General features: G+C 43.7%; 1 protein-coding gene across 1 annotated transcript; it reads right to left on the reverse strand.

The window, feature by feature from the left end:
* Positions 1-2,401: 2,401 nt before the first annotated feature.
* On the reverse strand, positions 2,402-14,215 carry MLANA (melan-A). The gene is made up of 6 exons (XM_081237733.1): positions 14,176-14,215; positions 13,145-13,292; positions 11,582-11,683; positions 8,955-9,051; positions 3,798-3,911; positions 2,402-2,482 (listed from the first exon to the last, which is right to left on the reverse strand). The coding sequence occupies exons 3-6, from the start codon at positions 11,656-11,658 to the stop codon at positions 2,414-2,416; spliced, it is 357 nt and encodes a 118-aa protein (XP_081093859.1). The 5' UTR covers positions 11,659-11,683; positions 13,145-13,292; positions 14,176-14,215; the 3' UTR covers positions 2,402-2,413.
* Positions 14,216-14,991: the final 776 nt, after the last annotated feature.

The raw sequence follows: 14,991 nt of genomic DNA on the forward strand, positions 1-14,991 counted from the left end.
AAAATATGAAAAGAGATCAGAATGAAAAAAGTTAGAATGAACCCTTTGTAGTTGATTTAAAATTGGAGTTATCAGTGTGAACTCATGATTTTCAATACATACAGAAATAATGAGGTAAATGTGCTCACTTTTTTTTTTTTTTTTTTTTTTTTTGCGGTTCGCGGGCCTCTCACTGCTGTGGCCTCTCCCGTTGCGGAGCACAGGCTCCGGACACGCAGGCTCAGCGGCCATGGCTCACGGGCCCAGCCGCTCCACGGCATGTGGGATCCTCCCGGACCGGGGCACGAACCCGCATCCCCTGCATCGGCAGGCGGACTCTCAACCACTGAGCCACCAGGGAAGCCCTGTGCTCACTTTTTAATTGGGTTTTCTTTTTATTGAGTTGTAAGAGTTACTTATATATACCACATACAATTCCCTTACCAGTTATATCATTTGCAGATATTTTCTCCCAGTGCTGTGTGTCTTCTCCTTCTTGATTTGTCCTTCATTTGAAGCACAGTGCTTTTAATTTTGATGAATTCCAATTTACCAACATTACTTGTGGTTTTGCATCATAACTAAGAAACCATTACAAATCTAATGTTGCAAAGATTTACTCTTTTGTTTTCTCCTAAGAGAAACAAGGAGAAATCTTAACTAAGGAGTAGTCTTAACTCCTATACTTAGCTCTATGATTTTTTTTTGAGCTAATTTTTGTAATGATGTGAGATAGGGATCCAACTTTATTCTTTTGTCAAAAAAAATTTTTTTTACATTCCCACTAACACTTTTATTAATTACAGGAGGATTGGTTATAGCAGGGTGGAGGGGTGGTTCAATGACACACAATAGTAAATAAATAAGCAGCTGTGGTTGGTCATGGTGGGGCACAGGCTCTTCTATAAGAAGGGGAGGATTGAGGCTCAGACGGGGCCCTGTCATGAGGACAGAAGCTGGCCAAATCCTAATGAAGTTTTCTTTTTCAGAACTTATTTGTTTGAAAACGGGAGGGAGAGGGCTTATTTTAAGTGTTAGGACTGGACAGAATCAGGAAGGGCGGGGGGGGGGGTCTTTTAGTATTTTGTGGAATGACATTTTTTTTCAATGTGTATAATGTCTCTTTATTCAGTGTTTTTTCTCCTCTGTGCAATCTTGTCTTTTGGTGAAAATGATGCAATTATGCCACACTGGTGTTTCCAATGACACAAGGTGATTTTAGGTGGTTTACTGACTTGGCATTAAACAACAGTGAGTCACAGAGTGAGCAAGTCATTTCTTTCTCTTGCAAGCCTTCTAATTACATCAAAAGATTTTCTCTGATTCTTGCTAATCTCCCTCTTTAATAACGAGGGCAAGTCTCAAGTTGACAGCATTCTGTGACCATCAGTATCTTCCTAGGTTTCAATAAAAGTAATTTGCTTTCATTATCTTCATTTTTTATAATCATCCTCTACTTATGAAAAATGATACTGATTTTCCATTTAGGATGGTGATATAAGTTAAGCCAAAATAATTTTTCAGTGAAAGAAAAACAGATAATGTTATGTAGATGTCACACAGATAAATTGCAATATTTTTATACAAATAATGACACCATTCCAGAATTTCTGGTCCCTTATGATTTCTTCTGTATGTGCTTTTGAGAGGGATTTGGGAGCTCAAAGGAGCTAAATTGCCTTTGGAATATTTAAGACAAGACGTCAGCCAAACTACAGTAGCTTTTACTTGTTTACAAGTCCTTACACCACCTTCTGGTTTAACAGAAAGTTCTCGTCATTAATTATCATAGCATTGATCCTTGAAGTGAAATGTGATTAGAACTGCACGATATGTATTGCTGAAGATACAGGATCTCTGCAGTATATTATTGTAGCATCATGGAATTTTAGAAAACAAAGAGACATTGCTGACACTTTCCTGATCAGATGAATCTGACTATAATTTGGTAGGTCATTTAGCTCTTGGTCTTAAACCTGTAAAAGTATCCTTTGTGAGTGCTCTGTAGCACAGACTCACCTGCAACAGTCCTGTTAGAGTTCATGTAGGTCAAGAGGCTGTGTCTTCAAAAATCAGAATAGCAGTTTGTTAGTTATTAGCCATATTTCAACTTAAAAAGAAATCAAATGATCCCAGAACACACACTTGAAAGATCTCCCTCAGAAAATAATACTGTAGATTTATTATTACTAGCACAGATAGTATCATCCATTACAATGTTTATTGACAAACTTTTCCCATTTTAATATTTCTCATCATTTCCTCAATCAGTACTGCTAGTTGCCCTATAAAGAATTTAACACTCAGCTTAATAGTAGAGATGATGTACACTGTTTCTACAGCATTCTGAAGCAGAACATTACATGTCCACATCAGATTCAACAAAAAGTGTGGGGGAAATCACTTCAGCATCTCTCAGGGGCCTCGCTGGCTCTCACGGAGAGTAAGGTGGTGGTGACTGTTCTGTGGAGAGTTTCTCATAGGCAGGTGGAGCGTTGGGAACCTGTGAGGGTGAGAAAGGAGATCACGGGCTTGGCAGCAGTACATAGGGTTCTGGAAGAGGGATTAAGTCAAAATAGTTAGCGTGATGTTTATACTTTTGTTCTGGATTGAAACTTGTTTAACTGTCCACAGCTAATTTCCACCCAATGAGGTAATCGTTATTAGGTTACACAAGTATATATGTTGAAACATTGTTGGGGGAAACAACGGCAGAGAAAAAAAGGGCTAAGTAACTTCCCAAAAATTTCAGAAACTTATTTATACCTGGATTATCCTTGTCAGTAGAAGCCCCAAACCCTAACTAATGAATTCTTGAATCCTGTTAAACAGACACCGATCACACTGCATTTTTACCACAAGCATAAATCCCTATAGTCGTGTCTAAAGGCCATTGCTACTATCAACAGAGCACAAATGTGTCAGCCTTCATTTAATGTTCACAACAACCCTGGGAGTATTTTCAAGGTTTTCATGTTACAGGTCGGGAAACTGAGGCACAAGGAGGTTAAGTCACTTGCCGAAGATCACACAACTGGTAAGTCATGGAGTAACTTGGCTCTGGAGTCAGTGCTCTCAAAAACTATGATGTACTACATCTATACCAGCACTGTCCAATAGAAATAGAGTGCACCACATATGTGATTTTAAAATTTCTAGTAGCTACAGTTTAAAAAATTAAGAGAAACAAGTAAAATTGATCTCACTAATATATTTTATTTAACCCCACCTACCAAAATATTATCACTTCGACATGTAGTCAATATAAAAATCATTAATGAATTATACTCTTTTCCTTATACTAAGTTTTTGAAATCTGGTATGTATTCCAGCACATCTTAATTCAAACAACTCTGTTTCAAGTGTTCAATGGCCACATGTGACTAGTGGCTACCCTATTGGACAGTGCAACTCTATACAATTAATAGTAGGTACTTTTTTTTTCTCCATTAGATAATATCTATGTTCAGGACAAAGGCAATTATACTAAAAACATAAGACAAAAGGATATTGTATCCAGAACCAAATTCTTCCTTTAGATCTTACATGTAGGGGTCTCATTATTGACCCTGGAAAATCTGGGTATGAGAGGACACAATTTAAGAAAATCTCTATGATTCCCTTGTTTTTAATCTTACTATTTATTTTTTATTATGGTAAAATATACATAACAAAAATTTACCATTTTAACCACTTTTTAAAGTCAGTAGCATTAAGCACATTCACATGGCCCTTGCTTTCTAAATGGGAATAATTTTATTCATTTAAGTTAAAACCAGCCATACACAAAAACACCAAGATGCAGGATCTCAACCTACCACAGGTTCACAATTGTTCTCTTGAAAAGGAAGTTTGGCGTCCTGGTGACCAAGCCCCTCACGTGAACATCTTCCTGTTAAGGTACTTTGAGTACGAGCATGAATGCTTTTGTCCTGAAATGTGAATTCATGAAGGTAAGTGGGTGAGGAAAAAATAATTGAGTCCATTAAAGAAAAGAGGAAGAAGCCAAAGTTTTAAGAATGGGTTTTAATCTTGGTTCTGCCACTTATTCGCTGTGTATCCTCAGGCTAGTCACTTTATCTCTCTGAATTTCAGTGTTTTCATCTGTAATATGAAGATAATATCGCCTACATCTCAGAATTGTTGTGGGAATTAATTAAAGGTGAAGCACCTGGTACAGTGCCTGACACCCACTAGTTAGTCAACGAATATTTTTGAAGGGAAGGAAAAAAAGAGTGAATCTAAAAAATGGCTCTCAGAGAATGGTTACAAGTGGAAGAGATCAGAGCTAGTGAAGCAGGAGCTGGTATCACAGTAAGGACAAGCATATGAGCAACTTGATAGCAGGGACACTATTTCTGCCTTCCCCATAATGACAGCAAAATATCTGAAACAGTACGAATGCCTGTGTTGTGATAGAAATACTGTGGCTGTAGCACTGAGCGTCCAAGTCACATCACAACAATGATGGCAAGTCAGTCAAAGGCTGTCGTGCACCTTGAGTTATTGGGGGAGGGGTTGGTAAAAGCTTAGTTCGGTGGTTTGCATAGGTTTAGGAGGTAATGCTCTCCATCCCTAGAATAGAATGACAACCATTTATGCAAGGCAGAGACACATACGAAAATGGGGACTGCAGGAGCGGTCCACCCTATAATAGAATGACAACCATTTATGCAAGGCAGAGACACATACGAAAATGGGGACTGCAGGAGCGGTCCACCCTAGTGAGGGGGAGTATTTCATTACTGACATTGTTTTAAATTGCTGGCACATGTGATTATAAAAAGCAGACTAACTTTTAGTTGCTTTTACTGTTAAATTCTCCACAGCAGTGGTTCTCAAACCTTAGAATACATCAGCGTCACCTGGAGGGTTTGTTAAACACAGATTGCTGGGCTCACACCCAGAATTTCTTACATAGTATGTTTAGGGTGAAGGCTCACAAATTTGTATTTCTAACAAGTTCCCTGGGTGATGCGGATCCTGCTGGTCCAGGGCCACACAGAGAACCACTGCTCTCCAGACAATGCAATTTCTTATTGCCTGTGCCTGGGGTGACTCAGCTACGCTCAGACACTTGGAGGAGGAGGTCAAGTGGGGACCATAGGAAAGGAAGGAGAGTATATCCCATCTAAAGGGACAAACCACTGCAGAGCTGCCAGTTTTTGCCAGATCTTTTGATTTTTTTAAAAAAAGAAACTAGAAATTAAGATTTTTATGTAAACTGTTACTTTTAAATGCTCGCACCTAATTCATTTTTTTAAGATACAGACCCAAACATATCTGAACCCAATCCACCAGTAGGGCATGAGCAGCTCTCTGTGGTCCTGGCTGAGGGGTGCTGGAATAGGGAGGCTGTGCAGGTGTTCAGTGCCTCTGCAGGCTTGTCTGCAGACCATGGCTGATTATTGGGGTTACTGGGTTGGAAGAGAAGGGTGTGAAGGCACCAAGGGCATCAAGTCTCCCAGGGAGGAAAAGTGTTTGGAACATCAATTGGATGAGGCCACACATGGTTGGAGGTGATACCTACACAGTGTGCAGACTGTAAAGAAGTAATTTTCCTAAACTCTAGTCTGAAATCATTATTGACACTACCCCTTGGAAAGATATAAGCACAAGAACCCCAATTTTGACCTGAGGGCCCAGGGAGGTTCTACTCCCCTCCACCACTCCCAGCAATATATCTCAGGTAAGGTGTTTAATGCATTCTCTCCCTTTACCTCAATTATTACTTTTATTCTTTTTTTTTTTTAATCCTCACCTGCCATAGGATAGGAGCGTGGGCTCCTATCCTATGGCAGGTGAGGATAGGAAGTGGGCCACTTCCCCAGTTCACTGCCAATTCTCTGTATTTGCATTAAACTTCAGTGTGTGTGTTAAAACATAGGTTCCCAGGTCCCACCACCAGAGATGGTCCCAGAATCTGCATTTTAGCAAGAACTCTAGGTGATTCAAGTGCAAAGGCCCCTGACCATACATTGCGAGACACGGCATCGCAAGACATGAGTGTAAACTGAGCTATCAGCAGAGCCTTTAAATTCTTCCCCAAGAATCAAAAGTATTATGTCCTAAACTTCCCAAGTGAAAGAGTAAAACTGATAAATATGAAAGCCAACTTCCACTCCCTTACAAATCATTTTCCTCTGAGACACATTGCTGCAAAAAGCAGTCTTTTCTTTCAGAAGATGTTTTTCAGATCTAAGGGGAATTGTTAGCCAAAGCGGAAATTTTAGGAGACCTTAATTCCAACCAACCTTTCTACCATTCTGTGGTCAGTGTAAGTGGGAGAATAAACATATTTCAAAGCCTAATGAAGGTTGCTACAGGTGGAGTGATTCAGGTACCCAAAACTCGCGTTTATCATCACGTATGTTCTTCTGCTTTATAATGAAAATAGAATCACCAAAGAGAGACAGGGAGATGATTATGTAATTAAATGCAGTACTTAATGCACTATTTTACATAATTTTGCCTAAACTTCTTAGACTGCTGGTCCCCAACCTGGCTTTTCAGGAGATATGAAAGTCTCAAAACAAGATTTTAATATTAATTTTAAAAATAAATGACAGCATTTTTAAACATTAGGGAACAAGGGAATTTAAACACAGTTCTATCTCATAAAAATTCCAAAAACTCTGCAAATCACTGGTCTAGACCTGGAGGAATGGAGGGTGGCAAGTTGAACTTGAACTACACCAGGCAAAATGCTCAGTGTCTGAGCCCACAACACTAAGACTGTTACTCTTCAATTGAACACATTTAAGATGAGAGTGTTGAAGCAGAAAGGAAAAAAAAAAAAAAACACATTGCCTTTTTGTCCGGGTAGCATCAAGCTAGCAATCGTGGACAGTTAGGAAATGGGTACCAACATACTGAGTTTGTAGAGTTTTTACTCCTTGAAAGACTAAATCATTTTTCTTTTACTATGCAGACATAGGGCTTCCTTGGTGCCACAGTGGTTAAGAGTCCACCTGCCAATGCAGGGGACACAGGTTCGAGCCCTGGTCCAGGAAGATGCCACATGCCATGGAGCAACTAAACCTGTGCGCCACAGCTACTGAGCCTGCTCTCTAGAGCCTGCGAGCCACAACTACTGAAGCCCGCACTCCTAGAACCTGTGCTCCGCAACAAGAGAGGCCACCACAATGAGAAGCCCGCGCACCGCAACGAAGAGTAGCCCCCGCTCGCCGCAACTGGAGAAAGCCCACGCGCAGCAACGAAGACCCAATGCAGCCAAAAGTAAATAAATAAAATAATAAATTTATTTATTTAAAAAACTTTTTAAATATGCAAACATAGAATGAAATTTTTTAAATTATAGAAGAAAACATATTAAATAAAAACTGATACACATCATGTTATATCATCTGTGTCTAGGTGTATAATAGAGTAAATGAGGCTCAGAGAAATGAAACTCTAAGACCATCAAGCAAGTCAATGGCAGACAATGAGACCAACTCCTTATGCCGTACGATTGGGTGACTGCTGTGTGCCAGGCACCGTGCTAGGCACTGGAGGTACAAAGATGAATAAGAAATATTCTCTGTCCCAGCTCATAAATAGGAGGAAGAGAAGGGGTGAAGAAGCAAAAAGTAAATAACAAATTACAAGGCAATGTCATAACCCAGCGCTAGAGGTACACATGGAGTGTGTGGTAGAGAGCAAAGAGTTTTATCCCTAACCTCCTAACCCAAGACTTTGCTACAGAACTTGGTCTGGAGTCTTATTCAGGCTCAGAAACTTCTCCTTCCCATAAATGTCACCGCACTGGAGGGCTGCTTCTTGGTGGCTGTATTCCCCCAAGCTCACCCTGTCTTTCATGGTTGTTATCTGGGACACTATGGCAAGATGGGCATTAGGGAAAGGGACACATGGGACTGCCCAGGCTTCCCGGCAAGGAGGAGAAGAATCTGAAGCTACAGCTCTCACCTTTCCTTTCTCCTCCTCAGACTGCCGCAGGCTCCTACCCTCCACCCAGGCCAGTCTTCCCCTCCATCACAGAACCTCTTTCTCTGCATGAAGTGCTTGCTGAATGAGGACTGGAACTTTCCAACATCTTTTGTAAATATCAATTTTTTTCCATTACTTATCAACCTCAGAAGCTTTCAGATCTGCACTAACAAGGCAGAGAGGGAGAGAGAGAAAGGAAGAGAGAGAGCAAGTTGCAACTCTCCTTCCATCCCATTTCTCACTGTGGAGAATGTTTAAGTTCCAAAGTGCTACCTGGCTTTGAAGCAAGGTTTCTGAAACCTGTCGTCTTTATAGTTTAGAGACTCTGTTGATGTTTCTTATATGTGGAAGATCCTGCTACCCCAAGGCTGGACCGTGTCATTTGTTAACTTCCTGCTCGTATGGGTAAAGGAGCAAAAATCCTATTAAAACCACATTGGCCATCAGTGGAGGAAGGAATCTGTTAAAAACCTGGTGGTCTTTTGTGCTGCTGAGGGGTGGATGGTTTCCTCACTGCACTGATGCCTGGCTGGGTCCTGGGTATGATGGGTTGCTTGCTAACACAGTTAGAAGAACTTGGAATTCCCAGGCAACCTGGGAGGAAAGGGGTGAAGAGGCAAGGTGAGAGGAGCGGGCCTCTAAGTGAAGTAACAGAGCCACTGGGAATCCCCAGAAGGATTGGTAAGATCTGGAGTATCTCACATGCTGCTGTTCACTGTGCAAGAGAACCATGAACCCTTCCCCTGTGCCCCACAAACCAAGTGCTCAGCTACATACACAGATAGGCACTCAAGTTTCCTGTGAGTGGAACCAAAAAGATGGACCAAGTTCCTGACTGGTGTTCACACGTGGGCAGAGGCAAAGGAAGAGTTACAAGAAGTACAATGTAGAGAAAGACTCATTGGAACCAGAAATCAGAGCCAGAGGTGATCATGAGAATGTCACCCCACTCCCCAGAAATTCAGAGAAAGAAGGAGAAAGGAGGTCCTTGATCTGGAGGGACCCAGCAGTGGGAACTTTACCACCTTCAAGCTTCTGTATCCACTTCGTCTTCTACAATACCAGCAGCTGATGAGCAGTAAGATTCCCAGGATCACCATCAGGATGCCAATCCCTGCAGCCCTGGCCCGAGAGATAGACAAATACATCTTGGTACAGAAACCTTGTTCCAGATTATAATGAAATGTGCATCAATGTGTTCTCTTCACAGGGGCTTTTCAGTCAGAGCAGTCCCCAAGGAGTGTCCCACCCCACGCCACACCAAGCACCCACCAGGCCTCCAGCACTCGTACCCAGGGACAGGACCATCTCTGGAAGCCTCTCAGGTGCGTGCCCACAGCAGCAGTGCTAATTGGCCTGGGCCCCAGCACCCAAGTTCCAGGTGCAACAGGTGCAGTAGCAACCGACCCTTATGTGGACAACATATTTATTGAGACAACATATTTATCTTTTCTTTTCTTTAGGGATAGTTTAAAACATTTTCCCCAACTATCAGTCCACAAAAAAGAAGTGGAAAGGAATATTGACTTAATGTCTGCCGTAAGCTGGGCACCATGATAACCATGCTACATGCATTAGATTATTGAATTCTCACAACAACCCCGCCAAGCACTGGGGCAAGCACCCCACTATAGGCCCACAACAATCCACTGGGGTGTGTAGGATGTTCACTTCACATCTGACATCCTCAAGATTTTAGGCTGGTAAAATGCCCAAGGTTGTACAACCGGAGAGTGGCAGAACCAGCATTCCCAGCGTCTGGCCCAAGGTACCCAGCCAGTGCCCTTCCTGCTGCATCGCCCTTTCCTGAAATGAAGCTGTCACGGGGACATTCAGTGGGCTCTCGTGACTGGAGGCAGCTGATTCAACTCCCAGCATGCCTGTGCTCTAATTCCACCCCCCAGGTCTGTGGTCACCTCCTTGGACATCTTGACACACATAGAGCTCTGTTCTAGCTCTTTTATTTTTTTTTCAATTTATTTATTTTTGGCTGTGTCAGGTCTTCATTTTGGTGCGCGGGCTTCTCACTGCGGTGGCTTCTCTTGTTGCAGAGCACAGGCTCTAGGCACGCGGGCTTCAGTACTTGTGGCTCGTGGACTCTAGAGCGCAGGCTTAGTAGTTGTGGCGCATGGGCTTAGTTGCTCCACGGCATGTGGGATCTTCCCAGACCAGGGCTCGAACCCATGACCCCTGCACTGGCAGGCGGACTCTTAACCACTGCGCCACCAGGGAAGCCTTCTGTTCCAGCTCTTCATGCAGTTACATTGCACTCACACACACCTAGTGAGAGCCGAGAACACTGGGATGTGCCAGACATACCACAAGAACCCACTGCCCAGCCAGGCAGGGCTCCTCAGATGTCACCCAGATACCTTCTGCAGTAGAGTTGCCTGAGATGCATGTTAAAGTGCAGATCCTGGGCCCCCCGCCCCCAGACCTACTGAGTCAGCCTCTTGGGTAGCAGTTCCTAGGAAGCTGCATTTTCACAAGCTCTATAGGCGGCTTATGCCCCCTCAACTGAGAACCTCTCTTGACGGTGGTTTCACAGAGTCTGTTGAGGCATCATACAAGAGCTGAAAGATATCCTACCTAATACCATGTGCAAGAGTATATTTTTGCTCTTGGGACATTTTTTCAGAAGATCTCCCCACCTCCACTCCCAGTTGACCATGCAGGGATGTTAGAGAATCCCACTAGAGTCTTCTGAGGAAATGCTCCAGCCTGAACTCCTCCTCGGGTGCCTTTGATGGGTTCTTCATGTCTCTTGCCCCTGCTAGGTCATTCTGGTAAAGCTATTCAACAGTTCTTTCCCAAGAGAGCAGGTTTGCAGAAAGTTCTGAGCAGACCACTTAAGAGATGGTCCACATAAAAACCAGGTTCCTCGTTTGTCCTGTTGGATTCTCCACTCGGGGTGGGGGGGACCCTGCCACTATCCCCCCACCTTGCCCACTCTCATCCATGCAGAGTGTGTCCTACAGCCTGTGTTCCCATCACAGCACATACACTTGCCGAAATTACTCCCATGCCTAACTCTTCCACTAGGTTGTAAGATTTTTTCAAAGGCAAGAATAGCATCTTGGGCTGGTATACAATGCTTAGCACTTAGACATGTCTAATCACGTAAATACTTATTTTAAATTAATTCATAATACGAAACACCTTTCTTTAGGATAAAGTACTGATGCAAAGGTTATGACCCTCTTCACCTTGGAGTCAGTCAGCAGGTGGAGTCACACACATCTACCCTTCATCCTCACTTGCCCTTTGGCAACTTGCCTTTGTTCTGTCTGCAAACCACATCCGGGAGCCTGAGTGGAGTAGACAGGCAAGGCTTGAGGAAAGAGGCATCTTGCTCCCGGACAGATGTTTTTCAGCCTGAGAACCTACAATGAATGCCTCATAGCCAAGAATGCAGACAAAAATGGCAAGATCCAGCTTTTTACCTTTCCTACCTCCTTGCCTCTTTGGCCTCAGAGAAGCTTCAGGTCCCTTGTAGGACCACAGGGTCTCCTCACCTCATTGCCAGGGTCTTTACTTTCTGGAGAAATAGACACTAGAGAGTTTTACAGACAGGCATGTGCTGGGGGAAGCCAGCAGGCTGTGTCAGCAAAAGGCAAACTGGAAACCCCGCTGCGTCTGGTTTTGAACTTACTCTTCAGCTGTGACGTAGGAGTGGCCGTGCCCCTTCTTGGGGGAACCATAGATGTAGTGAGCCTCTCCTCTTGGCATCTTGTGGGGTCAGGCCTCGGGTCACCTAACAGCAGGGGCACACAGGTGTCATTTCACGCATCCAGCATGTTCTTACATCTCATAAACACCCACAAAGACATTCTTGCTAGGTGACCAGGAATGACAGCCGAACCCTCTGGTTTCTCCCTGTGAGAGGATTTGAACCTCCTTCTTTCACTAATATCAAGTGGAAATTGCTCAGGTTCAGAGAAGGAACCACAAACAAAAGGAAAAAAACTTTCAAACTGAGTTATAATTTGGGGGAAAAAATGTGACCTTTAATTTGACTCTATACCATAAACTTGTAGAGGAACAAACAAGAAGCATTTTTATTCATTCCTTACTTTCCCTGGCCCAAGACTGTGGTTAATAAGTGGAGTTATTTCTCTCCAAAGGTATTATTTTATATCGATCATTGGACAAATAGAAGGCTATGATGACATAATGTGTGTGTGGCCTAGCACAGCATCATCCAAGCCCATTTTCCAAAAAATGAAACTGCCCCAAAATACAAAATTTTAAACTATGATACAAACAAATAGAAAAAAAGCTCATGGGGCTTCCCTGGTGGCACAGTGATTGAGAGTCCGCCTGCCGATGCAGGGGACACGGGTTCGTGCCCTGGTCGGGGAAGATCCCACATGCCGCGGAGCAGCTGGGCCCGTGAGCCATGGCCGCTGACCCTGAGCGTCCGGAGCCTGTGCTCCGCAACGGGAGAGGCCACAACAGTGAGAGGCCCGTGTACCGCTAAAACAAACAAACAAACAAACAAAAAAAAGCTCATGAACTTCAGGGGTCATGATTAGAGTGTGCTTGCTAAAAATCAACAATGGTTTCTCTTCTCTCCTTGCTAGTGTGCTTTTTTCTTTCCTCTTATTGTTCTCATGAATCCCAAAGGTCCCCATAGAGTTGTATTAATGAGCCTGTTTAAAACAGCTGAAGAGAAGTGGGAGAGAGGAGCAGAGAGTTTACCCCGTGAACCGGTTCTTTGGGGCATTTCATGTGTAATTTTCCCTTCCCAGTTGTAAAGAAGAAATCACACTTGAACTCACTGATCATCTCAGGTGAATAATGTAGGGGTGAACTCTGTGCTCAAAATGATAGACACAAAACTTAATTAATTTTGCATTAAGTTGTTTTTGTAAATCTATACCTCCAGCTTTGAGCCTTGGCAAACAGTGTGGGCTCATCAAATGCACCTCATCCCACCTGAGCCAAGAAAATTGGTTCTTCAAGGGAGCAGACACAGCTGCTCACGAGCCAGCTGCAGCCTGAACAAATGCTTCTCCTGCTTCTCTGCTTTGCTTCCTGGCAGCCTAGAGGGAGGACCTAGGAGGAGACTATGTGAACTTTTAGAAGTCGGAGAATTATAAATGTTGAGGAGGAATTCTGCCGACAGCCAGGAGTCATAGAGGCTGGAGGATCACACCAGCATCTCCCAACCCTGTTCTGTTCTGAAAAATGGGTGAGATGGCAATGCTCTTACCTGCCTGGATGGGATCCACTCCGTCTGCTGGCTGGCCCTGTGCGTGAAGATTGCTTCTCTGGCTCTTAATCTTTTTAATTTTTTTTTCCTGGTCTTGAGTCCCATGTTAGTCACGAGTTTGGATTTCTGATGAAGTCATTTGTGATTGCTTAATTGGCGTGAAAGAAACGGATTTCATTCCTCTCCTCAAAAAGTCACAGCTCACTGTGGCTTCTGTTTTCCCCAATCCCAGGGTTTCATCTTAGGGAAGCCATTAATTTTAAATGCCGATCCCTTCTCTGTAGGGTTGCCAGATAAAATATAGGATTCCTAGTTACATTTGAATGTCAGATAAACAATGAATAATTTTTTAGTGTAACTGTGTCCGGGCAATATTTTTTAGTGTAAGTATGCCCCACTTATTGCATGGGATGTATTTTTACTAAAAAAAATTGTTGTTTATCTGAAATTCAAATATAACTGGGCACCCTATACCTTCCCTCATCTCTACCTCAAAGGATTGGTGAGACTTTGGGCTCAGACCTGGAGGTCATCTAGGGCCATGACCTCCTGATCAAGAAGAGGAAACAGAGGATCCCTAAATCTTCCTGAGCTGAGCTCCCAGATTTTTTGTGATGCCCTCAGAGATGACTGTCCCCTGGGAAGTGTGGGTTTCTTGCATTTGCAAGGAGCAGACAAAATTTCCTCTTTGAAGGTAGTATATGACCTACCTAGAATTTAATTAAAACCAGGGCTGATTCAACCTGACATCATAGCCTACTCCAAGAGTCAAATGGATACAGCCCAGAAGCATTTCAGTGGGACAGCATTATCTTTGCTCACCAGCTCTCTGTAACCATTGTGGAAAAGCAAAAACCAAACAAAACACCCACCAGAATAAAGGAATGTGAGAGTTTTCACCAGCTGAGGACTTAGAGTAAATGACCACTAAAGTCCCCTTCTCCATAACATCCAAGAGCCCCACTCCTTCCTGATCCTCTGGCTTTCCAGTTTCCACTGGACTGTTCTGTGTGAGGGCATTATCAACCTACTGGATAATCATCAGTGGAAACGGCAAGGGAGAAATAAAACAGGGTGGGGGAGGTTGATGCTTATTAGGTGAGATCCTTATCCTCTTCTTTCTGAAAATGAGAGAAAATGCAAACAGATCTGAATGACAAGAAGGCGTCCTTCATACAAAGATGGGGGGAGAACATTTCAAACAGAGAGAAGAACCAGGGCAAAGGCCCTGCAGCAGAGTAATGGAGCATGACTTGGTCTGGATTCCCAGAACTGAGGCTGATTCAGGAGATCTTGTAAGAAAATCAGGAAGGATACAAGTCTTTGGTGTTGAGGGATTTGGGGAGAGTAACTTCAACCTGAACCTCAGGGTTGCACCTGATAACTCCCAGGAAGGCCTAGTGGTGGGTGCTAGTCTAGAAAGAAGGATGCAGTTCTGATCCAAGAGGCCAAAGGTTTGTGCTAAGCTGGACTCTACTAACATGGCCCCCTGGATGATTGGCAGCAGGACCAGAAGGAGGGAGGTACTGACCTGGATCTCAGGGCAAGGGGAAGCTCCCAGGTCTCGCTCAAGTCCCCTGGTGATGTGAGCTAGTTCCACGTCCCTGAGTGTGCCTGGACACTATTCCAGGGTGGAAACCACAAGGCAGCTGGCATCGCCTCCCCCAGAGGGGGCTACAGGACCAGGCCCAGCACACTGGGGACACTGTGACCGGTCTGGGCACTTCCTTTCCAGCTAATCTGCTTTTTGGAGCTCAGCGAGGGAGCCCTGATCAGATCTTACAAAGGCATCTCTTTAGGTCTTTGAGTGGTTTGCAGCCCCTGAGGTGCCCAGCCCTGTTAGGGTG

This window comes from Mesoplodon bidens (assembly GCF_964165515.1).
Source record: "Mesoplodon bidens genome assembly, chromosome: 6".
In the NCBI taxonomy this organism is placed as follows: Eukaryota; Metazoa; Chordata; class Mammalia; order Artiodactyla; family Ziphiidae; genus Mesoplodon; species Mesoplodon bidens.